The 27385-nt window shown below is 40.0% G+C and overlaps 1 protein-coding gene across 4 annotated transcripts in view; it reads left to right on the top strand.

The window, feature by feature from the left end:
- The window catches only part of DNAAF11 (dynein axonemal assembly factor 11), a 70633-nt gene extending 43514 nt beyond the window's left edge, over positions 1-27119 (top strand). For 3 of the 4 annotated variants that reach the window (XM_025450487.3, XM_025450489.3, XM_049092741.1), the window contains 2 exons: positions 20133-20218; positions 26720-27119. In XM_025450487.3, the coding sequence (XP_025306272.1) occupies positions 20133-20218; positions 26720-26897 (264 nt within the window). In that variant the 3' untranslated portion in view covers positions 26898-27119. Of the gene's footprint in view, positions 1-7525; positions 7553-20132; positions 20219-26719 lie in introns of those variants that run through there. The other variant, XM_025450490.2, reaches the window with a different exon arrangement.
- The last annotated feature ends 266 nt before the right edge of the window (positions 27120-27385 follow it).

Genomic DNA, 27385 nt, shown 5'->3' with positions numbered 1-27385 from the left:
TGAGAACAAAGGTCTGAGACTAGGCTGCACGTGGGCTCTACGGGCACCCATCCTGCCATCACTGCACTGGTGGTTCCTGCCTCTGCAGCCAGAGTATCAGCAGCAGTGGGGGTGTATACATCCCATAGTTCTTCCAAGTGGGGCAGGCACCACCACTTTTAACCATAAAGACCTGTCCCATCTCTAGTAACAAGACATGAGGAGGTAGGAGGGCTCAGGCAGGGGCAGGTCAGGGCCTTTCCAATGTTAGCTGGCTTCCTTCCTGAGAGGAGCACTAGCAGCCATTGGGGTGACATTCTATCATGTCCTTACCTTTCACTAAGATTGACAAACAGAGCTCAGAAAAAGACACAAAGAGAGGAGCTTTCTCAACACTGTGGAACCAGAGTTCCTCTGGACTAATTAGGCCAATTTAGTTGAGAAGCTCGACAAGTCTTGATTAGCTTAGCCTTGGGCACTGAAACCAATCTCTGGCCAAAGGGATGATAGTACTTTGTTTGGTTTCTATTATTTTATATTTGGCTACTCTCGTCTCATCCCATGACCTGGGGTGGGGTCAGCTGTGCCCCAGTCACTCAGGTTTCAAAGGGGAAAAGTAGAGAAGCCAGTCAAATGCTCTTGAAGAAGAACAGGAGAATGAGGGCAATGAGTGGCTGCCACAGAGAACAAACTTGATTAACCCAGAACGTTTCTATAATGATTTATTAATCCTTCCTTTTCCCATAGCCAGATTTATAACAGATTGATTATGGGTAATCAATTATGTATTTTTACTCTCCGTCAATAAAACAGCAAATACAATTTGCTGTCAGGCAGCAAAATAACAAACACAACTGTCAGAATCACATTGTCCTTGGTGACTACAGCGAATTAAGGAAGTGCTTGTATGCTAATTAGAATAGCCTATAGGGGAATCAAAGAGATAACTTAATTACCCCAGTCCTCTGATGGACACATTTATTTGGCACTATGATCTGCAATCTCTCTTTAAAAACAACAACAACAACAAAACAAAACCAAAACTTCCATTCTAGCTAAAAGACCAAAGATTAAGTGATAACCATTATTTCCTAAAAGAAAATCAAGAGCTATGATTTATGCACCTTCTGCAGAGTGCCAGGTGATTGATCAGAAAGCCTCCTCTGTCCCTGCTTGTGAAACTTTTAAATATAGCATTCTATTTCCCTTATCCTTTTTGTTTTTGAATCTGTCTAAATTTTTCATGTTAAATACACATGAAAAGTATAAAAAATGACTCATTAAAGTATTCTAAAAGTGTGTAGTTGAAGATAAGATCATTTACATAGAAGGACTCAGAATGGTTCTATTTTTTTTTCTCAATAATAAACCATGAATGACATTTTTCCTTTAAGGTATATGTTTTTAAGGTCTTAGACTACTGTGCTAAAATAGCATCCATGTATGTTGCCTCTGTCCTTAATTCTTTTAAATGATTAATTATTAAATTACTTCCTCTTACCATTCCTTTATATATCTCTATCATTATCACTTTTAAAAGGTAGATAGGGGAATTCATGGCATCCTTGCCAAAAACCTGTTGTTTCTTGTGAGGTTGATTTTAGCCATCCTGGCAGGTGTGAGGTGATATTTCATTGTAGTTTTGATTTGCATTTTCCTGAGGGTAAGTGATGGTAAACATCTTTTCCAGTGTCTATTGGTCACCTAGGTGTCCTCTTTGGAGAAATGCCTGTTCATGTCTTCTGCCCATTTTTTAGTTGGAGTGTTTGTTTTGAGGGTGTTGAGTTTTGTAAGTTTTTAAATACATTTTGGATACTAACCCCTTATCGGTTATGGGATTTGCACATATCTTCTCCCATTCCATAGGTTGCCTTTAAGTTTTAATGGTTTATTTTGCTGTGCAGAAGCTTTCTATTTTGATGAAGTCCCAATAGTTTATTTTTGCTTTTGATTCCCTTGCATCAGGAGACATACATAGTAAGAAGTTGCTGTGGCTGATGTGACAGGTTACTGCCCGTGCTCTCCTCTAGGATCTTGTTTGTTGAGCCACTGAATTGCACACCTGAAACTAAAAGATCATGAAAACAACCTTTGGAGAATAATTTCTTGCCCCAAATTAGTTGTTTTTCGTGCAAGGACTCTAAAGTTCAAATAACAAAAACTTTTTGTTAAAAATTATCAAAAAATGCAAAACTCTAACTTGTAATTATTGTGGTTATTATTAAAAGTATATGTTACTGAAAATTAACATCTTCATAATTCCTAATGATAGAAACTTCTGAAGTCCTGAAGTTCAATCCACTGAGCTAATTATGTGTCCAGGCTTCTCACTTACTGTAGAATTGCCTGGATCTGGCCTGCATTATATAATTAGCGAGGCAACACCTTGGAATTTTAAAGCATCTTGTAAAAATCAGGTAGACACTTAGGTACAGTTTTGATCCATTCATAAAATAATGTTATCAGTACTTAACATATTGATAACCTAGTACCTGCAGAGATATCTGCTGTGGCCTATCAGTAGTTTTTAATATTCAGATACTCTAGATTAGTGAAAAGAAGATCAGATTTGATATTTAGTTTTTCCTTTTTGTGAAAATATTTGTAAAAGACAGGGCACCTGGGTGGCTCAGTGATTGAGCATCTGCCTTGGGCTCAGGTCATGATCCAGGGTCTGGGATTGAGTTCCACATTGGGCTCCCTGCATGGAGCCGTTTCTCCCTCTGCCTATGTCTCTGCCTCTCTCTCTGTGTGTGTCTCTTATAAATAAATAAATAAATAAATAAATAAATAAATAAATAAATAAATAAATAAATATTTAAAAAATATATTTGTAAAGGATACTGCGAAGGGCTGACCTATTTGATTGTGTCCACGCTGTGATGATTATATGTGTTTATTTGTGGAAATTCAAGGATGGTCTTTGTATACATTTTCCAAGGACATAAAATTTGTAATTGAATCTACCAGGTGCCTAAGATATTTCTTATTAGACACTTCCTTCAGCATTTTGTCATAGATGTCAAATTAATTTTTTTTCTCTCTTCTCTTACTCCTAAACGAGGCTGGATCTGTGCAGACAGGGTGCTATTAGGCGAGTTTCACCAAGTCTGCTCCCTGTCACAGGGGTCATGGCTACATTTTCTGCTGCTGACATGCCACAGGGTTTTCCCAGTTCAGCTCCACATTTTTAAGAGACCTTCCCCTCATGCTACCTACAATGCCTGATGCCTCCCAACATCTGCTGCTGAGCCTATATCCTGTGGATTGATGTAATTAATACACAAATATCACGATCGCTAGCATGCTGCTAGAATTCCTCTGTCTCCACCCACCACCTTGTAATCTAACTTGTGGGTTCCTTATCTCTCAGAATGCCATCCCCGACTGTACCTCCTCCACCATGACTTCAAGGGTCAATGCCTTGGCTTGCAGTGAGGAGTGTGGTAGTGGATGAAGGTGCACTCTGACCATCTCAGAAGGGTAGCATCAGGCAATAGATCAACTGCCCATGTAACAGAGGAGTAGGAAACATTCTGTTTCATGAGGTTTTTCTCGGTCCCATTCCACGACTAGTGGCATTTCTTTCTATCTGCAGGCACTCTTTTATTCACTAGTCTTAGCTTTGGGGAGTGGTAGAGAGCATCTGAATTCCAGTGCGTGTAGCCTTTTATTACGTTACATGTATCCAGTCAGGAAACATGGCTCCTGGGTGTCATCTATCAACCAGGAACTCACTCTTTTTTTGGAGAGGAGTTAGTAATCATTTTTTTCAGCATAGCAGCCAGCATGATCATTGTACAATATATGTAAGTCAGACCAAATCACATTTTCTATTTCATTCAGAGTTAAATGCAAAGTGCCCTAATAACCTCCCCCTGCCATCATCCCTCTGACATCATAATTTTTTAAAAGATTTTATTTATTTATTCATGAGAGACACAGAGAGAGAGAAAGAGAGGCAGAGACCTAGGCAGAGGGAGGAGAAGCAGACTCCCTGCAGGGAGCCCGATGTGGGACTCGATCCCGGGACTTCAGGATCACACCCTGAGCCAAAGGCATCCCTGAGCCATCAATCACTGAGCCACCCAGGCATCCCTGACATCATCTTTTACCACTTTATTTTCTGATCATTCTAGCCATCTTGGCTTTCTTGCACTTTTACAAACATGACAAGCAGCCTTCTACCTTAGGACCCTTGCGCTTATTGTCTCTGGCATCTAGAACAGAGCCTGGCAAAGAGAAAGTGTCCAATAAATTTTTTTTCAATGAGTAAATACCCTAAATGCATCTTTAAAATACATTTTAATATTTGGAACCTGAATATCCTTCCTAATTATTCTCTCCCCCAACTATTTCATGCATGTGTATTATTTCAGGTTAACTTTAAAATAATTTTATCTAATTCTGTCTCCAAAAATGCTGTTGGGATTTTTGTTGTCCTTGCAATTTAGAAGCAAGTGAAACAATTAAGGGAAGGGGCTCTGGAGTCAGAGAACCCAGGTTAAACCCTGGTACTTCTATTCAGCAGTTGTATGACCTTGGGCAAATAATTTTTAATCCTTTTGTGCCTCAGATTCCATGTCCATAAAATGACATTAACAATAATTCATACCACAAAAAGTTATTTTGAGGATTATGCAAATTAACATGTAGCTTTGCATATGTGAAAAGAGCTTGGGACATAATACACCATGAATTCCTGTTAATTCATGTTACTCATTGTTAGTGGCAACTAATGTTCCATTAATTAATAGTATTCCTTTCTCTGTTAATCAACATTTTTTATTATTGAAATTGCATTGAATTTATAGATTGTTATAGGAATTCATTAATATATTTACATAATCAAAACTGTGTTTTCAACAATGTATGTTTCTCCATTTATTATTCTTATTTTATGTCCCTCAGAAGTTTTTTTGGTAGCCTTCTCTCCAGAACTGCTATGTATTTTCTGAGGCTTATTTATGGATACCATACATATGATTTCCATCCTCTTTTGAGCAGGATTATCCCCCATCACATTTTCTCAGGATTTATGCTTGGTCTTCAGTATGTTTTCTTAAATGTGTGGTCAGACTAAGTTATACATAAATAAACAATCTTACCACCATCAGCCTGGGAATATTTGGCAAATGATCTCATTACAGTCCAGCTTAACAAGATTTAACTGAAATTTTGTATTCACTGAGAAGCTTGCTTCAAGTCATTAAATTAAACTCCCATCTAGACTCTCAATTGACAAGTTACAGGAACACTCCAAGAATATGCTTCATGATTTCCTTTGGGTGTTCTTTCAGAATAATTAACTGAGATTAAGGAAGTTGCTATCCGAACTGAACAGCAAATTATATTTACAGCTTCAGTTGGTGAACATCTTCCTTGATTCTGCTGTATTGAGCACTGGAGGTGAAGGTCACATATTGGGGTCAACATTACAGACCACGATCCTAAAAAAGTCTCATTATTAGTTGGACACGTATTTCTCAGCACTTTCCCTCTACCCAAATATACTCAGGTGTGCCCAGTAGAAACTTAGTTTTATTCTCTGATTATTAATTTCAAGTGGGTCTGAAGCAAGGGCTGCCTACTCATCCTGCTAGGTTTTCCTGTTCCATTCATACTTATACTTTTTCAGAACGGTATTTCTTTTCCTCAGCTCATTTCTCAAACCTCTAACACTGAAAATACAGAAGCAGCAAAAGGCCATTTCCACATATTCCAACTGTCACATCTTCCCTTGCTTGGCCTCCCTGGCTTTGCAGATTCAGTGAACCAGCTCTCTGTGATCAATCCAAAGTCTCCAGACAGATATGAGATCCCATTTCTACTGACTCTAGAAAGACCTTCCTGTCTCTCTGACAATTTTCCCTTCTCTCTACTTGATCATTGATTTTCCCCTTTCTGCATTCTTACATTAGAAAACGTGCTAAAACATCTTCCTTCTTTAAAACAAAATGGTACAAAATAAAAACATCCCCCTCTAGTTAGTGCCCTCATCTGCTTTATAGCAAAACTCATGTAACAGACACCTGTATTTGCTGCTTCAATTCTTTCCTCGTAATGTCTAAAACCAACTCCAACTAGGAATTCACCCTCCTGCCTCCCCTCCATGGAAATATTTCTTTGAGGTCTCCAGTCACCTCCGCATAACTAACCCAGCTGTCAGCCCTTATCTTCTGATTTGTCCTTTCAGAAGTGTTTTTCACCACAATCGGTCCTCTGTTTGTAAACACTTGTTCACTTGGTGTTAGATACCCTGCTTTCATTTGGTTCTCTTTCTAAGTCACTAGATACTCCTGCTCACTGGATGTCCTCCGCCATTGACTACTTATTGCTTTGCAGATTCTTTCTCATGCCATGATCTAGGAAAGCTGGCCTGTCAATCATTCAGTTCTGGGACCCCTTCTCTTCTCTCTGTAAACTCATTCCCTACATTAATCTTATCTCAGCTCATGATTTTAGATGACATCTAGAGCTACATCATCTGCTGGCTGCCAATAAGGTCCTCAGGAACAATAATCACGCTGAGCAAAACTGAGGAAGATGGACTATATATTTTAAAGATCTTAACAGTAGTAATGCCTAATAGGATAGTGAACATTACTGTCTGCTGATCCAGAAGGAATGGCTTTCAGTGGTCACACAGGTGAGAAGAAAAAAGTCCAAGTCCATGGGTGGGGCCAGTAAACCACACCCACTTTAGGATATGACACTGAGGGAATGTAACCTAGGAGTAAGGTAACAAGAAGCCAGCCAATCCTCAGAAGGTCTAGCAGCCTATCCCAATGGCTATCGAAATGGCCCTAAAACTGAGCCTTGAACTTGAGTGAAGGTAGTCTCAGATGAGTACCATGCTTGACTATACATATATATTTTAAATAAGCGTCAAACACATAGTCAAAGATAAATTAGGCTCACACAGAGACTTGAATGGGATCCAGTAGAAACCCCACCAGTGTTTTGGAATCTGGTTATGCTGGGTTGCTGCTTTTCTTCCTTGAGGGGAACCTTGCGAGTGCCACTTATCATAGATATTAAATTGTGAGATACAGATTGTAAAACACTGTTTTAATATGAGATCTCCTAGAAGTAGAACCTAATATAGGGATGTGAGTACAGCAGTTTCCTTGGGCAATAAGGGACTGCTGGTCTGGAAGTAGGGAAGAGAAGGTTGCCAATAGAGAGTGCTCTATCAAGCTAGCTACGCCAGTGGGAAAGCTCTAGGAGATATTGTAAAACACAAACCTCAGGATAACTCTACCTAAGGGGGGATGGAACTGGAATAGTATTACACCAACCCTGAGGATCGGGCTGATGGCTTCTCCCTATGGTAGGAGTGAGGAGCAGGAGGTGGTATAAAAGCCCCAGCATTCTGAACCACTGCTGGCAAGAATAACCATAAACTCTTTCATGTCAATAGAGGATATTTCCCACTGAGACTATCTCTAGCAAGATTGTAAAAGGATATTTTCTTTTCTTTTGAAACATCATTATCATCCTTGATGTTTGTCCTAACTTAATAAAATATCATTTTCAATTTTAGGCTGTTGTGTGAAGATGATCATCCATGGGGAGCTGTCAGATAAGATTGCATTAACAAGTATAAAAGAATTTTGGAGGAACCATTTGATAGTTAGATTTATTCTACTTTTATTTCAGAGCCATGTAACTGTCTTATGCAACTGTCATATTGATTTTACATATAAATGTCAGTAATTGCACCTTCTAAAATTTTCCTCAGATTACTTGGGTGTCTTTGGAACCAAAGCCAGTATTCTTATCTTCTTATCCTTCTTATTTTTCTGATCATTTTTTCCAAAATATAATTTTTTTTTGCTGTGGGGTATATGTTTGTTTGAGATAGAATATACCTTAAACTGTTTAACTTATAAAGATATTTTCATCTGTTCAAAGATTTTTAAATAACATGCCTCTGGTAATTTATGTATTTTCTAATATTGTGGGTTAATCATCTTTCTTTAAATAGAAAAAAGATCTTGTTTTCTTTCAAGAAATCTTTTTTATTAGACTCAATGAATTACATGCTTCTCTTAGTAAAGTCAATCAGAGCACAGTAGAGAAATAATGAAGTTATTAAAATATCAACAATGAATTTGGATATATATAAACTTCCTCTAATGCTAGAGGAAAATTAAAAATTATATTGGCTCTGAAGTTTTGCATTAGTAATATTCCTTTTTGGGAGTCTGAACTTCCCATTTTTGAATGTTCAGAACCAGAACTCTGGATAATTAATAAATATAAATACCAGAAATATGTAAGAAGGTAGAGGCTTTGCAAATGACCCAGTTCCTCTGTAGTTGATATAGGATTGGCTGGAGATGTCTATTTCAGTTGTAGGGCTGAGCCTTGTTGTGAGTACTGCTCACGCAGTAACTGGACTCAACTCCCTTGCCCTCAGATCAGACAAGTGGCTCACATCAGCATCGGTTAGTATCTAACCTTAGGAAGCTCAGAAATTACTTTTGAGGCATGGGTGAGCACATCGCATGCATATACTTGAGCACAATGGTGGTAGAGAAAAGACATGCCGCACCCATAAATAAATTATATGGAAGTTATTCCTATCAGATGAGGGAATTATTTGTGTGTGTGTGTGTGTGTGTGTGTGTGTGTGTGTGTGTGTGTGTTGCCACACATGGAAGTAAGGCACTAGAACTCAGAAGACTTTCTGTCAAATTATGAAAAACTTCAGACAATTACTAAATTCTTAATTAATCAAAATATTTATTCAATTCATCAAAGATTTATTAAGCACTTAGTACAAATAAAGCACTGTGTGAATTACTGTGGAAGAGACAAAAAAATGATGTGCATCTGCTGGGGCTTTCTTCCTGTCTCCTCCCTGATGAATCCACTGACCATGACCTCCTGCAGACCCAGCTCTGTCCTCGCCCCGGTTCCTGAGTCTCAGTTTCAGACAGACTCAGATTCTTCATAACTGGGTTCTTTTCCCTTTGGCTTAAAGTTGAAATTTTGTTACTGGCTCAGAGACCAGTGTCATAGTTATAGCTATGGGATCTCCTAAGGTTCCCCAAATACCTTTTCCTCCAATTAGACCCAGCACCAACAGGGCCCAGCATGCAAGAAGCTGCAGCTCTCATAGAACTCCTGCCTCTTCCCCATTTGTAGACATGAGACGGGAACAGGCTGCTCTAGGGGGTCTTTTCTATTAGTTCTATTAGTTCTATAGTCACCATCTGTCTATTCATCCATCCATCCATTCATTCAGACATTCCATATATTTTAATGAGTACCTACTGTGTGTTCTGGTAGGTTCTTAGAACTGCAAAGAAAAAGAAGGATTTGCACTGCATTAGGTATCCTGGGGATATCTTCTCGTGGAATCAGGACTGAGTCTGTTATAGCTCCTGTAATGTTGCTTGAACAGAAAACCTAAGGAGGGCTTCTCATTTCTCAGTTCCTGTTACCCCCTCACCCATTAGCCTTCTACTACTGAGATGCTGTCATCTTTCTCCAGTATTTCAATAGTCTTATAGAAACAGTGGTTATTGTTTTTGAATGAGGTTTCAAAAGGAGTCAAAAGGTTATTTTCCTTGAAAGAAGTAATGAAGACGATGTAAAAAGAAAGCTGTATGATTTTTAAAACTTAGATTAAAACATGAAGATAAGAAAAAATGGGGGTGGGGAGAACAAACATGTATAAATACTTTCACAACCACCAAATATATACCTTGAACTTTTTTTGAGTATAGTTGACACACAATACTGTAACATTAAATTCAGGCGTGCAACTTAGTGATTTGACAAGTTTATACGTTATGCTGTGTTCGCCACCAGTGTGGCTACCATCTGTCCCGTTACATCATGATGACAGTATCATTGACAGTATTCCCTGTGCTGTGCCTTGTATTCTTGTGAATTATTTATTCCATAACTGGAAGGTTATACCTTCCACTCGCCTTCACCCATTTTGCCCAAACCCCCAGCCACTTCCCCGCAGCCACCATAAGTTTGTTATCTGTATTTATAAGTCTGATTGTGCTTTTTGTTTGCTTATTCATTTGCTTTTTTAAGATTCCACTGATGAGTGAAATCATGTGTCTTAAAACTTAGATTAAAACATGAAAATAGGGAAATTGGAAGTAGGGAGAACAAACATGAACACATTCATAACCACCAAATATATAACATTTGTCTTTCCCATTCTGACTTATTTCACTAGCAAAATGCCCTCTAGGTCCATCCATTTTGTCTCAAATGGCAGGATCTCATCTTTTTTATGGTTGTGTAATATTCCACTATGTATACATACCACATTTTCCTTATCTTTTTGTCTATTGATAGACACTTATGTTGCTTCCATGTCTTGGCTCTTGTTTTGTTTTGTGTAGCCCAACATGGGGCTTGAACTCACAATCCTGAGATCAAGACCTAAGTTGAGATCAAGAGTCAGATGCTTAACTGACTGAGCCACCCGGGCACCCCTGTCTTGGCTGTTGTAAATAATGCTGGCATGAAGATAGGGGTGCACATATCTTTTCAAGTTAGTGTTTTTGTTTTCCCTGGGTAAATACCCAATAGTGGAATTATTGGATCACATGGTATTTCTATTTTTAATTTTTTTGAAGAACCTTCATACTGTTTTCCACAGTGACTGTATCAATTTGCAGTCACACCCACAATACATGAGGTTTCCTTTTATTCCACATCCTTGCCAACACTTGTTGTTTCTTGTCTTCTTGATTTTAACCATTCTGACAGGTGATTAGCTCATTGTAGTTTTGATTTGTATTTCCCTGCTGATGAGTGATGTTGAGCATCTTTTCATGTTTCTGTTGACCATCTGGATATATCCTTTGGAAAAATGTCTATTTGGGTCCTGTGCCCATTTTTTAATTGGATTGTTTGTTTTTTTGGTATTGAGCTGAATGAGTTCTTTACATATTTTGGGTATTAACTCCTTACTGGATATGTCATTTGCAAATATCTTCTCCCATTCAGTAGGTTGCCTTTTAGTTTTGTTGATGGTTTCCTTTGCTGTGCAGAAGCATTTTGTTTCAAGTAGTTTCAATAGTTTACTTTTGTTCTTGTTTCCTTTGCCTCAAGAGACATATCTAGAAAAATGTTCCTATGACCAACGTCAGAGAATTGCTGCTTCTGCTCTCTTGTAGGATGTTTATATTTTCAGGTCTCACACTTAGATCTTAACAGTGTGCTGTGCTTGTGTTGAAATTAAATTTAATATTAAATATTTTGAGGGAAAATTAGTGGAATTCAAATGTGTAAGTTATAAAGCATTACAGAAAATGAATGAAAACAAAAGTGAATACAGTTAGGAATAGAAAGACATGAGGAAAGAAACAAAATCAGAAAATTTGTAAGAAAGTAACAGACATAAAATCCATTTTGCTGTCCAGTTCACAAGAACACACCTGAAACTAAAAGACTGGAGACAGGTAAAGAAAAGAATGGACAAAGCTCTAATAAGTGATTGTAACAAAATTTATAGAGTTTTTAAAAATATTTTTTAAATTTATTTATTCATGAGAGACACAGAGAGAGAGAGAGGCAGAGACACAGGCAGAGAGAGAAGCAGGCTCCCTGCAGGGAGCCCGACGTGGGACTTGATCCCGGGGCCCCAGGATCACGCCCTGGGCTGAAGTCGGCACTAAACCACTGAGCCACTCGGGCTGCCCAAAATTTATAGAGTATTTATGGCAAAATGAGTATCAGACATGATAGAAGAATTATTCTATAATAATAAAAATATTACATAAAATAAAGATCCAATTGCCATATATTCATTAGATTGTACATTATTTAAGTATGTAAAGCACAAGGTCTTATAGACAAGAATAAACAGAATCAGCTCCAATTTCTGTCTTTGATAAATTTATGATCATCAGAAAGTGAAACCATTTATTATTTGAACAATATAATTAAGATAATTTTAAAAGTTCATAATAGATGAAACCCTATGAAACCTCATTTCATTTCCAAAGGAAAGAATTATAGAAATTACATTTAATTACGAGTCAATAGATATAATATTAAGTATTAAATACAGAGTAAACCAATAAATAAATTGAGGAATTCAAAATGCTGTCCTAAAATGCTGTTAAACATCAAAGGAAATAAAAAATATTATTTGGAAAATAAAAAATGTAAATATTAGCAAATTGTATAGGCTTTAGAACCAAAGATATTTTATATGTAGCCACCAGCTGACAAGCCAATTGAATGCATAAATCAGCATGACTAGTTTCAAATGGCCAGATGAACACCTAATTTCTTTCTTCACACTTGCTCCTCCCACAGTCATCCCTGCAAAATGGCGTCATCATATATACTCAGTTGTCCAAGTCAAAGATTAGAAGGTGTCCTCGACTTACCTCTTACCCTCACAGGTACAGCTGGTTAGCACTACCACCCAAACACATCTTGAATTCAGTAACTACCTCTGTCTTCCCAGCTCACCCTTGTCCACACCAGTGTCATCTTCTAGCTTGACCACCTCATAAGGCTGCTCCCTGTTTTCCCCACTTCCGTTCTTTCCACCTTTTAATCCTTTCCCCATACAAAAGAAAAAATGACCTTTTTAATTATTTTTTAAGATTTTATTTATTTATTAGGCACAGAGAGACAGAGAGAGAGAGGCAGAGACACAGGCAGAGGGAGAAGCAAGCTCCATGCAGGAAGCCCGACATGAGACTTGATCCCTGGTCTCCAGGATCATGCCCTGGGCTGAAGGTGGCGCTAAACCACTGAACCACCTGGGCTGCCCAAAATTACCTTTTTTAAAACATAAATCAGATTATTTTATTCTTATGCTTAAAACCCACCAATGGCTTTCCCTAGCACATCCCATAAGTGTGGCTTGTGAATCGCATCCAGAAAAACCCTGGGATCAGTAAGACTATTCTCAAAACTTGCCTGATCTTAAGAATCACCTGGACAGAGCTTGTTAAAAAAACTAGATTCCCAGGCCACTATCTGCAGGTACTAATTAGTTGTTGTGGAAATGTGTGTTTTAACAAGTACCCTGAGGTGTGAGAAACAGGGAGTAAGTCAGTTAAGGGTCTAATGAAAAGTCAGGAAACACTTAAGTACTGAAAAAATATATAGGAAGTATATACAGCAATGTGCCACATAGGAGTAAATCAGGAAATGTATTACATGGAAAATAGAAGATCTGAGATGCCAAAGAAGGGAGAGTAAGACCACCCAGAAACCCATAACATCAGGTGGCTACCTCCACTCCCAGGACAGAGGGAGGAGGTGGTGATGGTGGAAACCACGCATCAGCGTCACCTGAAAGAAACCAGAACCACAGAGGCCTCTTGGGCAGCCACAGAGTACACTCTACCACTGCTGGAGGAGGCATTCACGCAGGTAGGGACTGTGGGAGAGGCACCTGGAGCCTCTTTCTTAGACCACCAACCTCCCTCCAGTGTTTCTCGATGGGCACACCCAGCTGGAAGCCATGCAACGTGGGAAGCTGGGTAATGAGGCCTGGAGGGTCCATGTCCTTCATCTCCCCAGAGTGGAGCAGAAACAGGCCAACAAGTGGATACAGCAGCAAACAGGCTCAGCACCTGCATTGTGAGTTTGGATTCCATATCACATCCTCATTAAAATACCACAGAGGCTTAGCCTGGAGAGTATGAAAGTCAATTATTAGGGTTAAATTCTTTTAAGGGCAAATCTCCATTTGAACTTTCATATTCTCCTTATGCAGGGGCAAACTGTGAGTAATGGATTGTGTTTCATGCAAATGATGCCTTCGAAGATGATGGATAAGTGCTAGGTGATCCTGGATGCAGACTCTAAAACCTCCTTCCTGGGGGACAGAGGGAAGCTAGAGAAATATACACGTATACCCGTAGTTGACAGGCCAACAGGAGCCCAGAAGAGCAGATTAGTTAGCCAGCAATTGACAAGTAAGTATTCTGACAATAAATGTGAGGACCAGGACACACATTTACCCAGTTCCCAACAAAATTACATGCCGTTAGTATTTTCAGAATAAAGTTTGGGGTGAGGAAGAAGCAATTGAACTGTAATAGTAAAAAAAAAAAAAAAAAAAAAGTATATTTTTACCTAGTGATGAAGGAAGCACTTTCTTTCAAAAACCGCCATTCCACTGGACTTAATAATTTTGCTAACACCACACACTTTGGCTAATGAAAATAAGAGTACATTGAGAATAATGCTGTTTCAGCTGAGTTGAAAAAAAAATGCAGAGATTTTCATCACCTCCTGTGCAAAGTCCAAGGATCTTAAAGTAAAATTTCCTGAAACCTGACCTCTGCCTGCCTTGTTTCCACCTATATCTGCCCAACATTCTGTGCTAGTTTGTGTGGTCATTTACCTTCCTGTCTTTATTAAGGCTTTTTCTCTACCTGAAATGCTCTTCATTCCCTACATAATCTCCATCTTCTGGCAAATTCCTGCTTATTCTATAAAACTCATATCAAACCTCACATCCTCCAGTAAGCCTTCCCTGTCCCTTCCTCCCCTGTGCTCCCACACTAGTGTATGCATATATGCCTCAATTGCACTTTCTCCAGTGTATTTTAATTGCTTGTGTGTCTTCATGTCTCCTGAGATGTTCAGGGATAATTTTTCAATCCATCATTTCCATATCTACCACTTACTCCTACGTTTGGCATATACTAGATGCTCAGTAAATATTCCTTGAGAAGATTTAATGGAGATAATAGTGGAAACTGTGTTACAAAGTGAAAATCCAAGAAAAGAGCAATTTACTTCTGATTTTCCTGAAGACTATAATTTAAGAAACCAGGGTAAATTCCCAGAAGAAAAAATTAAAAGATTGTTTTATATTTTGTTCCTCAAGAAATATCTCTGGTTTAGGTTCCTTTTTCTTTGTTCATGTGCTCTTTTAATTTACCACTACAGCAAGCCTTCACCCGGAGTCGAGTGATTGTTTGCTCATTCTTATTCAGCTTCATATAAATAAAAAGTTGAACCATGTGAAATCACTGTTTTGTAGGTCAAAAAGTCAGGTATTGGTAATTTCTATGGTTCAACCTGAAGATAAGACTCAAGAGCTGGGTCTCTCGTTCTTGTGTCTGTTTACTAAATTTTACCCGGTGCACACAATCTGGGTTTCATAGTCTTAGTGATTTCTATAGCTGGGAAAAGCAACCACATTCATTTTGTTAAAGTAGAGGTCCATGGAAAAAGCCAAGACAACCATGGAACATTCCTCGGCTGTAAAAAAGAATGAAATCTTGCCATTTGCAATGATGTAGCTGGAACTAGAGGGTATTATGCTGAGTGAAATAAGTCAGCCAGATAAAGACAAATATCATATGATTTCACTCATGCAGAATTTAAAAAATTAAACAGATGAACACGGGGGAGAAAGTGAGGCAAAGTGTAAAACAGACTCTTACTATGAAGGACGAACTGAAGGTCACCGGAAGAGAGGTGGGTGGGGGATGGGCTAGATGGGGGATGGGCATTAAGGAGGGCCCTTGTGATGAGCACCAGGTGTTTGTATATAAGTAATGAATCACTAAATTCTTCTCCAGAAGCCAATATTACACTGTATGCTAAATAGAATTTAAATAAAAACTTGAAACAAAAAAAAATAAAGTACACTAAAAAAAAATAGGATGTAAGGGTGATACAACTATGACATCTGTCACCACATTGATTTAGCTGATCTGGCTGGGTAGGCGGGTGCCCCCTTCCTCCCTCACCATTCCATGTGCGTCCCTCCCAAAGCTTCGTGCTCAGTGGAATAGGATGACCTTCCCTGATGGAGAAGGACCATTCATCGGTCAAGGGTATAGGAGTAGCTGTGCTCCCCTGGTATAACCTCCAGACAAGTTCTCAAGGTCCATTTGTAGGAGAACATAGGGTAGTCAAGCTTCCAAGACTCCAGATACACCCAAATGAGGCACTGCATGCATCCAAATCAGGCAGATCCAAAGAAATGGACAGTCTGCCTTTCATTAATAAAGATAATAAAATAAAATAAAACATAAAAGTGGAGGGAGATTGTCTCCCTCCTGGGTGATGCCCCAGGAAGTCATGAGACTCCATCCCAGGGTAAATTTCAGCAAAAGCTGGAAAGTCGTCTGCCAGGAAAGCCTTAGAGGGGACTTTCGCCTCCTGCAGAGAAGGGGACTTGGTCACTACCTTCATGTTCACTCTCAACTTTCAACTGCATGAAATTGCATGACTCTATGTGAATTAAAGTAATACCACATCATTAAACGTTGATTTGTACCTTTGTGCCTGTCCCACAATTGAATTTTCAGGAAGCTGATTACATTTCTTTGTATGGATTCAGGAAACCATTAGGCCCCCAAGATCTAATTTATTGAACATATTTTGGCCCTTACAGCTCGTCCATCAGTCATCCCTAAACACACTTAGTACAAATGAATAAGATGTTTAGTGTCGATGAACATCACTTCCTAGAGAAAGAGCAGTGGCAGCACTGCAGGTATAATAGGAGAACCACGAGCAGTTTTTCAGGACCTGAACCTGCAGTCCTCTGCTGGGGAAAATCAGATCTCATCAGAAGTGCTTTGCCTGCCGTTCATATAAATATTGGTGTTTAAGACGACTTTTGGTGTTAATAGGAATGCTAGTGTCAATATTTTTCTTACTGATTTCTTAGTTCCTCCTAACTTTTAAACTTAAAAAGAATCCTTGGAACTAAATAAGCTGAAAATATCTTTTAAAAATAAGAAACACATTTAGATTCTGGTGCGCAGCAAATTCTCTGTGAAGAAAAGTTCCAAATTTGTGATTCTATTTGCATTTCCATAAACACAGTGAATCTTTGTCTGAGCTTATTATGTGACAAATAACAGTGTTAGAAACGGGGTGTTTTAAGACTCTAATTATGCATATCATTCTTGTTAGTGCATTTACAACGTGAAGCAATATAAAATTTGTACTTTTGGCTCAAGAGCTTTTTTCTTAAAACTTGCAATTTAATGATTCTTGACTAACATTGGCCTCATTTAATATAATTAAAATATTAAAAAATAAATGCAAAGGTGCCCCTGCTCTCCGGGAACAGATCTGAGAAGGAGATGACCGTGCAGAATGTCTGTGAGGGCGTGCCCTCGGGACACCTGCCTGTGAGTGGGAGGGAAGAGCTGAGCCAGCAGCCTGATCAGGGATCAGAGAGTTTGGGATACAGGCTTCAAGTTCTCACAATCCTGTAAGGGTGCCAGGTCCCAGGCATGTTGAGGAAGGGGCAGAGACTTCCAGAACTGTAAAGGACACATAGTCAAGGGCCACAGGTGAATTAGGGGTAACTGGTGTGGATGGATGTCCTTCACCCTGAAGAAGAATCGGGCAGCCCACATATGCATTTGGGGCTCACCGTAACCATGTTCTCATCTCTTCTAGCTTGGTCAGCTAAAATTATGTAAATTTAAATAAAATTAAACCTCTGGTAGCTCAGGTGCACTAGCCACATTTCAGATGCTTGTTGGACAGCACAGAACATTTCTATCATTGCAGAAAATTCTAGTGGACAATGCTCCTCCACCCAACCATGCAGCCATGTCTCCCAGAGGTCCTGCTGCCTTCCTGAGACACTGCAGGAGGAAGGGGCCAGTTCTCATCACCCTAACATCAACAACCTCTCCCTCTGTTCCCCTCAGGTGTATCTTTTCCTTCCTGTTTGATATTAATATGACTTAATAAACCAGAACTGGGCTCAGCTACTAAAAAGTGTTTCCATGTCCATAAGGATAGGCCAGGGAGGTGAGGGCAGGAATATTTGTATTTATCACACTAGTTCAGTTAAAGAAAAGGAGGAACCCAGTTAAGTTTTTTTTTTTTTATTGGTGTTCAATTTACTAACATACAGAATAACCCCCAGTGCCCGTCACCCATTCACTCCCACCCCCCGCCCTCCTCCCCTTCCAACACCCCTAGTTCGTTTCCCAGAGTTAGCAGTCTTTACGTTCTGTCTCCCTTTCTGATATTTCCCACACATTTCTTCCCCCTTCCCTTATATTCCCTTTCACTATTATTTATATTCCCCAAATGAATGAGAACATATAATGTTTGTCCTTCTCCGACTGGCTTACTTCACTCAGCATAATACCCTCCAGTTCCACCCAGTTAAGTTTTAATATCAAAATAGTATAAACTGGGGAACCTGGGTGGCTCAGTGGGTTAAGCGTCTGCCTTTGGTCCAGGTCATGATCCTGGAGTCCCTGGATCTAGCCCAACATTGGGCTCCTTGCTCAGAGTGGAACCTGCTTCCTCCTCTGCTCCTTCTCTCTCTCTCTCTCTCTCTCTCCACCCCCCCCAAGTAAATAAATAAAAATAGTGTAAACATTCATACCTTACCAACATCAACGTCTGGAAATATAACATCAATCATTAGCCAGCAAGAAATTAATGCAAAACAAAACTATGACATTCATATTGTTTAACACCTAGCAAATAAAACATTATTAACAACAACAACAAAAAAACATGTTTGATGATAGTAGAATCTGCTTCATTGGGCAAACCTTTCCATGAGCCACCTCCTTTAATTATTCAGTAAACGTTGCATTGGTAGCTTTAGTGGCTGATTCCTCCATAGTATTCTTCTATATAAGTTTTTGTTGCAGACTGTACCTCTTTTAAAATGTTTCTGAGCAAACTCTTCCAGACTTGAAATGTCGCATCCATGGCACATCCAATATTCACTGTCCTTTCCTCGCAGGGTCTCAACAAAAGCCTGGCCATTGCACAGACCATTTGTGGTACTTACAGGTATTTTTTTCCCAGTCAGGTATTCAGCACATACACTGAACTAGTGGAGCTTCAGCAGATCTTTCCTTTCTGCATCGCACATGGGCCCTCCCAAGGAGTGTATGGGAAGGGAAAGGCATGTTCCCTGTGTGCTTGTTCCTCTGTGTAAGGGAGCTGTACTAAGTCACACACACAAACGGATTCAATTGTAAAATATGATAGATAAATGTACCAGTGCACTGTCTAAAACACTGGTCTCATACCACAACATAGGGGGATTGCCATTGAGAGCTGGTTATCCATCAAGCACTCACCTACCCAGATTTTTTGTTGTTGTTAAAGACTTTATTTATTTATTCATGAGAGACACACACACACAGAGAGGCAGAGACACAGGCAGAGGGAGAAGCAGGCTCCATGCAGGGAGCCCGATGTGGGACTCGATCCCGGGACTCCAGGATCACGTCCTGGGCCAAAGGCAGGTGCTAAACCACTGAGCCACCCAGGGATCCCCTCACCTCACCAGATCTGATGCTATAGCCCACCCTCAACCCCAGACTAGGATACATTCCTTCATCTCTTTGTTCACCATTCATTTCCTCAAAAGTTTATGTGACAAACAACGGGATAGGCTTTCTGGGGGCTCTGACCAGTGGGGCATACAATCAAGAATCGCTAGTCAAACGGGAAACAAGTTACCCCATCTAATAACCGGATTAAGCGGCCAGCACTCTGATGCAGAGGTTTGATAAAGCTTGGATGGGAAAATCTGGTTTAAGGTTGAGGCTACCTCGGTGCTCCCGATTCCCTTCCCGAACATGCATGGTGAGTCTAGCATGCTTGCCTGAGCTGGCAGATGGGAGTAGGGGTGGTGACCAGACCCTCAAAGTCCAAGCCTAGTCTGTTTCCCCATGGATCTGACCACTGCTGTGCAGCAAGTAAAGTCTCAAGCCCAACAGAGAAAGGGCAGCAGATGGCCCTCACCTGCAGAGGCGTGACCCTGCCCACCAGCTCGGCGTTCTACTGTAGCAGGTGCGCGGAGCGGGGCGGCCCAGAGGCAGTGTCTCAACCACATCTGTATCCCCTCCACCGCAAACGGTGTCTGGCATGTTGCTGGCTCTCAGAAAATATTTGTTGCATGAATTAATTCACCCTGTTCCCCCTGCTTGGCCTTTGGCAAATGAAGGATAGCTTGTGGCTTTGCAAGATACAATTTGTGATATAACTTTCTCATACCACACAGGGGCTTAAAGTTAGACTCTTTTATAGAATATGTAGCAAAAATTAAAATTTTTTGGCTTCTTAAAAAAGTATAAAATATATGTATATATATGGAGAGAGAGAGAGAGAATATACTTTTGAGGATACATCAGAGAGTAATGTGCCACTTAGTATGTGTTGTATTTTTATTTCAGGTAGATGGAATAATCACAGGTTGGCGACCAACCTCAAAGTCTGGGAAGAGTACCGTGGACAGCCGCAGAGAGCCCACAAACCAAAGGTACCACCTCCCCAGCTGTCTTGAGCTTTATTATAGTTCTCTTCATTGTCATTTGGTGGCTACAATGCACCTTCCCCAAAGATACAATTATTAAAAGCTTAAAAATGATTTCTGCTATGAATGTTAATGTTTGTTCCCAAAACATAGACTCTCAATTTATAGGGCTCTTGATCCCTAAAAAACAAATGCGCGTACAGACGGGCCCCAATTTCTTGTGAGGAAAATGGTAAGGAGTGGTGAAGTCAGCACCAGTGACCGCTCACGTTTACTGAGCACTCACTTTGTATCGGGCACTATTCCGTGTGTTCCACCCATATTAACACACTTAGTGCTCCCTGTTTTTTTTTTTTAATTTATTTTTTATTGGTGTTCAATTTACTAACATACAGAATAACCCCCAGTGCCCGTCACCCATTCACTCCCACCCCCCGCCCTCCTCCCCTTCTACCACCCCTAGTTCGTTTCCCAGAGTTAGCAGTCTTTACGTTCTGTCTCCCTTTCTGATATTTCCCACACATTTCTTCTCCCTTCCCTTATATTCCCTTTCACTATTATTTATATTCCCCAAATGAATGAGAACATATAATGTTTGTCCTTCTCCGACTGACTTACTTCACTCAGCATAATACCCTCCAGTTCCATCCACATTGAAGCAAATGGTGGGTATTTGTCATTTCTAATAGCTGAGTAATATCCTCAGTTTACCGATACGGCAAATGAGGGAGAGAAGCTCTGAATATCTGAGGGTCTGGAGGCCGTGACATGTTGGGGCAGCTCTGCTGAGCCCTGTTCATAATGCTGCTCATGCTGCCCATTCACGGCCTGCATGTCACTTCATAAATCCTAAAACTCTCAGGGCTGCAAGGGCCAAGAGACCCCACCATGTGCCCTCCTGTCAACCTCTCCTTACATGTCATCTGTGAGCCTCTGGCGTCAGCTTCTCTCTCACGGGATCCCTCCCCGCTCTCCATATTCCCTAGTGGCAAGAAGCCTCTCCTCCATTTCCCACCGAACATTCTAGCTTTCCCCCCTGAAGACCGTCAGAACAAAGCCCAGTTTCCATAAGCAAAGTATTCTGGACAAAGTTCTCCTTATTTCAGTTCTTCCTTAGAATGCACATCCCAGGCCTTTCAACTTTCCTTCTACTTGTCATGATTTCCAGACTCTTACCATCCAGATGGCAAAATCTATTTTGAACCCAGGCAAACTATCTTTGTGATACAAATGTATATGCTGAAATTATCATCACAAAAATACCTGAACAAGAGCTATATTTATGTCTTGCATAATATAAGCAGTCAGGCATTCACATATTCCAAGTCAACTGTGGAAGTTTTGTAGATTTTCGAACATGGGGTTTGTCTAACAACAGGTGTGGAGTTAATTCCTTCTGAAAGGTGGGTTGCTGGATTTAACCTTGGAGACCCACTCTCGTATTTCTCACTTTGGTGGCTTCCACGTCAGATATACGTGTAACTTACAGAGATTCTAGGGTATTGTGCTATCATGAATATTCATGGTCCTAATCAACCTCCAACAGCATCCACACATGTAGAGTGTGAATCCAGTTTGTGAGGAATCACAGGTATGGGAAGCCCAGTCATTGCAAACAGCGTGGAGCTGGTTTTCAGACCCAGGAAGATCACCCTAACAGTGTTTACAGCCTACATTATGTTAGCAAAGCCTCTCTTGTTCATTTTCATTACTAAGAAATAATCACCTCCCAGCCACGCATAGCATATCTGTGTGATGCTCCTTAATCATTGACAAACTTCACCAACCATCCACATCATCTCAGCCTCTGGCTGGGCAATCCCATGAGCCAAACAGCTGCCTGTGGAGACTGCACATGGGAATGAGGTCAGGCAGCTGTGAGTTTGAGGGGGAGGAGGATGGAAGACATAGTGATACACCAGGAGGGCCAGAATAGGCCCGCCGACTCTCTGATAGCCAGTGACCTCTTTCCTCTTGCTGTGCAGACAGAGTGACTGGAGGGAGAAGATCCATGGAGTGAGGTTCTTTTCATTGGGACTGGAGGGGATCATGTTTTATGGGGGAGGTAACCAAGCCTGTGAACTCTTGTGGTCCCGTGACACTGTCTGATCAAGGAGGATGCAGAACTTGCTCAGAAGCTCAGAATGGGTTTATTGATGTTGAGTGCCTACTCTGTGCGACGTGATACCATCCATCCCCCGTCTTTCATCTTCAAAATAAGAGAAAACCCAGTTATTCCTAATGGACTGAGACTGAAAGAGATTAATTTGCCCAAGATCACAAAACTGCTAAGTGATAGTAGAGCCAAAATTATAAATCTTAGTACATTCTTGGGCTTGCTTTTCTACTCTCTTCATGGTGTCTTTTTTTTTTTTTTAATAGACTTTTTTTTCTTTAGAGCTGTCTTAGGTTCACAGGAAAATTGAGTGAAAAGCATAGAATTTCCCATATATGTCTGCTGCCCCCACTCATGCACAGTCTTCCCCGCTGTCATCATCCACCACCAGAGTGGTACATTTGTTGCAACTAATGAACCTACATTAATACACATCATTATTATGCAAAATTCATAGTTTACATTAGGGTTCAAACTTGGGGTTGTTCATTCTTTGGGCTTTGACAAATATATAATGATATGCATCCATGTCATAGCATCATACAGAGTAGTTTCACTGCCCTAAAAATACCTGTGCTTCACCCATTCATCCCTCTCTCCTCCACCCCAACCCCTAGCAACGATCGATCTTTTTACTGTCTCTATATTTTACCTTTTCCAGGATGTCCTGGAGTTGGAATCATACAGCATATATATAGCCTTTCCAGATTGGCTTCTTTCACTTAGTAGTATACATTTAGGGCTCCTCCATGTCTTTTCATGACTTGAGAGTGTATTCCTTTTTAGTGCTGAATAATATTCTGTTATCTGAATGGACCACAATTTATTTATCCATTCACCTACTGAAAGACATCTTGGTTGCTTCCAGTTTGGGGCAATTATGAATCAAGCTGCTATAAACACTGTGTGTTGGTCTTTGTGTGGACATAAGTTCTCAACTCCTTTGGGTGAATACCAAGAAGTGTGATTGCTGGATCACATGGTTAAGGGTACATTTAGCTATATAAGAAACTGCCAACGTGTCTTCCACAGTGACTGTACCACTTTACGTCCCTGCTAGGAATGTCTCAGAGTTCCTGTTGCTCTTCATTTTTGCCAGCATTCTGTGGTGTCAACGTTCTGGACTTTGGCCATTCTAATATGCATGTACTAGCATCTCCTTGTTGTTTTAATTTGCATTTCCCTGATGACATATGGTCTGGAGCATCTTTTCATTTGCTTATTTGCCAACTGTACATCTTCGCTGGTGAGGTCCGTGGTGCTTCTTTCAAACACACTGTTTTCTTATTATTGTGTTTGAGGAGTTCTTTGTATGTTTTGGATAACAGTCATTCATCAGATGTTTTTCGCAAATATTTTCCCCCAGTCTGTGGCTTGTCTTGTCATTCTCCCAAAATTATCTCTCATGGAGCAGAAGTTTTTAATTTTAATGAAATCCAGCTTGTCAGTTATTTCTTTCATGGATCATGCCTTTGCTGTTGTATCTAAAATGGTGTTGCCATACTCGGATTGGTTAGCTCTTCTCTTATGTTCTTTTCTAGGAGTTTTACAGTTTTGTGTTTTGTATTTAGGTCAGTGATCTATTTTGAGTTAATTCTTATGAAGGCTGCAAGGTTTGTGTCCAGATTCATGTTACATATACCCATATTGTATTATTTTTTTAGGCATGTGATATTTTGATGCTATTGTAAATGTGTTTTATTGCTAGTATATAGATTTCCAATTAATGTTTTACTGTGGTAAAATACATATAACATAAAATTCACCATCTTAAGTATTTGAAAGGGGCACTTAGTGTATTCACAATATTGTACAACCATCACCACTATGTAATGCACTTCTATGTTTGGTTTCGTAACGAGCAACCTTACCGACCTTCTATTTTATTAATTTGTTGGTTCTTTTGGATTTTCTATATGTCTATAGATGATGGTGACTTTCTTTCTTCCTGATCCTGTATTTTATATTTCTTTTTCATGCTTAGTGCATAAAGAAAGGCACCAGTACAATGTGGAATGGAGATGAGGAGCAGGCATCTCTGTCGGATAGCCAATCCCAGAGAAAAAGTTCAACATTATACTACTAAGTCTGAAACATTTTATTAGTTTAAGAATTCATGCTTTCCTATTCATAATTTGAGGTTTTTAGTTTCTATTTGTGTTCTTGTTGTTTATGGTGGTTCCTATGCAAAGTACCATTTTTCCTGGAGTGCTTGTTACTTTTGATGGCAAACTGCTCCATTGCCTTAGAAAATAGTTTGAGGGCTTCTCAGAAGCCTGGGAGGTGCTCAGCCAGGAGGCATTGGCATGTGCTTTGGGGCAGACCCTACCTGAGGACACTGCCAGTTTGGAACCACCTCACTCTAAATTCAAGATCGATGGTTTTTAACCATGGCTGCTATAAGCACATGAAGCACCAGCTGTGGTGACAACTCAGCCCTTTTCTGTCCCACTCTCCTCACAGTCCCTTGGGAGGTAGGCAGAGTGGGTTTATTTTTCATTCACTCATACATGATACAAAAACCTTCTGGTAGAGAGGGCATCCTGTCGGGCTGCCTACTTGGCATGCTCAGGACCTTGACCTCTGTTCCTACACTCTAGAAGGTCAGCAAGACCAAAAAGCACCCCTCTAGGGCCTCAGCAAATTCCCTCAGGGCAAAGGTGGCTTTGGGGATTCACTTCCTCCCTGGTTCCTCCTTTTACTGAATTCTGACCATAGGGTTCCTTATTATCTTGTCACATCTTTCATGATCTCCCTAATGTTTTCAGTGGGAGGTGGAAATCCTTGGTCCAAATAGTCTAGCCTTCTATATTACCAGAAGAAAGTTCTTTCCTTATGTTCTTTAATAAAAGGAATCAATCCTTAATGTGTTTTATGCCTAATGATTTTAGACCTTTTCTTTTGCTATTTTCTGTGGTAGTAAATATATTCATTTTGCCTTCCAGTTATTTTTACTAGACTCCAGAGGTTCTGGTTCTGACAGTCAGGTAGTGGGTAAAACTGATGATGGGCATCTGTCATTTCAGGCATCTGACATTGAGGGAGGAAAGAGCAAGGGACAAAAGCTCCTCATTTTGGGATTAGCATGATCCACAGGTGCCCCTGGCCTATCTGTTCGCTATTACCCAGACACTCATGACCAATTAAAGTCCTGCACGCAAATTATTCCTCACAATGTCTGAAGTGGATGAGCCACAGATAACTGAACTGGCTGAGGTCAGGGTCTATTGCTAAGATCCAGAAGTTGTGGGGCAAGAGGTATATGCCTGGAAGTGAGATAGGCTGCTTTTCCTCAAAGTCAACATAATTATAATAGATGAATTTACATATTTACCTAATTAAGCCACAGATATGATAGCCTTTTAAATAAGAGTATGGGGATTAAAAAGTAGAGCTATATTTAATAATGACTATAATGTCGGTCTTTGGAAACTATTATTTCCTGGATAGTTTGTAGTGTGCAATCTGGGTCTTCAGAATATTTATGGTTTATACTCTTTGTATACATTACACTTTCCTTCAGTGGGTCCATGTGTATTAGTCAAAATATTGAGAAGAATTAAAAATTCGAGTGCCTCCAGGATAGGCAGTGGCAGGAATGAGGGGGAAGGGTTACAAGTACAACAGAGGCTTACACTCTCCAGAGTTGAGTTGAACCTTCCTCCCTGCCATGCATTGCATCTGAAGGGCTCCTGGATGATGCTGCCTGTGATTTTCTGTAGGTCAGAGATAATGTCTTATTTAATTTTATGATTGCACAATAGTACAATATTTTTTCATTTATTTAACATGTATTCAGTAAAGCTATATACCAAAGATACAAGAGAAATTGATAGAGAGAGCTTTCTCAGCACCTGAGTGTATATAAATGTCCCTGCATGCAGGCTGAATCATCTGAAGCAGCAGGGTCCAGGAGCCTGATTAGCTACATGCAGGAATAAGACCTGCCCATGGTGCTTCTGTTATTGATCCTGGCTGTGGGGTTCGCCTGCTGTATTATTGAAAGATTCTCAGATGCAGGGCATCTGGCTGGCTTAGTCAGTAGAGCATTCAGCTCTTGATCTCAGGTTGTGAATTCGAGCCCCATGTTGGGTGTAGAGATTGCTTAAAAATAAAATCTTTAAAAAAGGAAATAAATACATATTTTCAGGTGAGTAGAGTCTCCCAGCCCACCTCCCCTTGCTATCATGCAACAGCACTTTACTTGTCCACTCTTGTTCCTACAAGGCTCTGAGCTACTTGAAACCAGGGACGGTCTCTTATTGTGTCTCTATGCTCTAAGGATAGCTCTTGCTGATGTTTGCTGAATAAATGAATGAATGAATTGACTCTGTTTGGAATTTAATTTAAAATGGCATCTCAATTTCCTCTTGCCTTTTTTGCTCTTACAGAAGCAAGCAAATTGAGAAACTAGAAGTAGATCCTAGCAAGCGTTCCATCCCTGATGTGGCTAACATAGTTCAAGAGAAAAAACACAGGCTCCAAAGAGTTCGAGCTGAACCCAAAATTATACCAAGTGAGGAAAATCCTGACTTTGAAGATAACCCTGAAGTGCCTCCATTGATTTGAAACATCAGGCTGCATCAACAGACTCACCAGACCCAGTTTTTCCTCAGTGCAGTGTGTGTGTATACCACTTATGGGGTAAACAGAGTTATTTATCAACGTTACTACTTCAGTATTTCGACTTCTATTTTATACAGTAATATTCTTAAACTAGCTAAAACTTCAAATGTATACCTTAAAATGCTATAACTCATTTGTCTATAATAAAATGTTGGCTATTGCAAATGTTCTGTAAATCATAGAACTATTACATTAAGATGTTGATTTTCAATCACAGGACTGGCTGCTAATGCAGAGAGATGAAGTCAGAGATAAAAGGCCTGATTATTAAATTGGTACTTCAGCAAATTGGTCAAGCTCAGAAGTTAAAACCGTAATTTCAGATCAAATTGCAATGTGTTAATATGATTTTAGCAGTGTTTCAATTTTCTTCTCATGGCTATTGGTGGTAATGCCTTGGAATGATGAAGAGGAGAGCGAGCAAGGGTAGG

The sequence above is a fragment of the Canis lupus genome, chromosome 13, assembly GCF_003254725.2.
Source record: "Canis lupus dingo isolate Sandy chromosome 13, ASM325472v2, whole genome shotgun sequence".
Lineage (NCBI taxonomy): Eukaryota > Metazoa > Chordata > Mammalia > Carnivora > Canidae > Canis > Canis lupus.
This window is presented reverse-complemented; position numbering and strand designations above follow the sequence as displayed.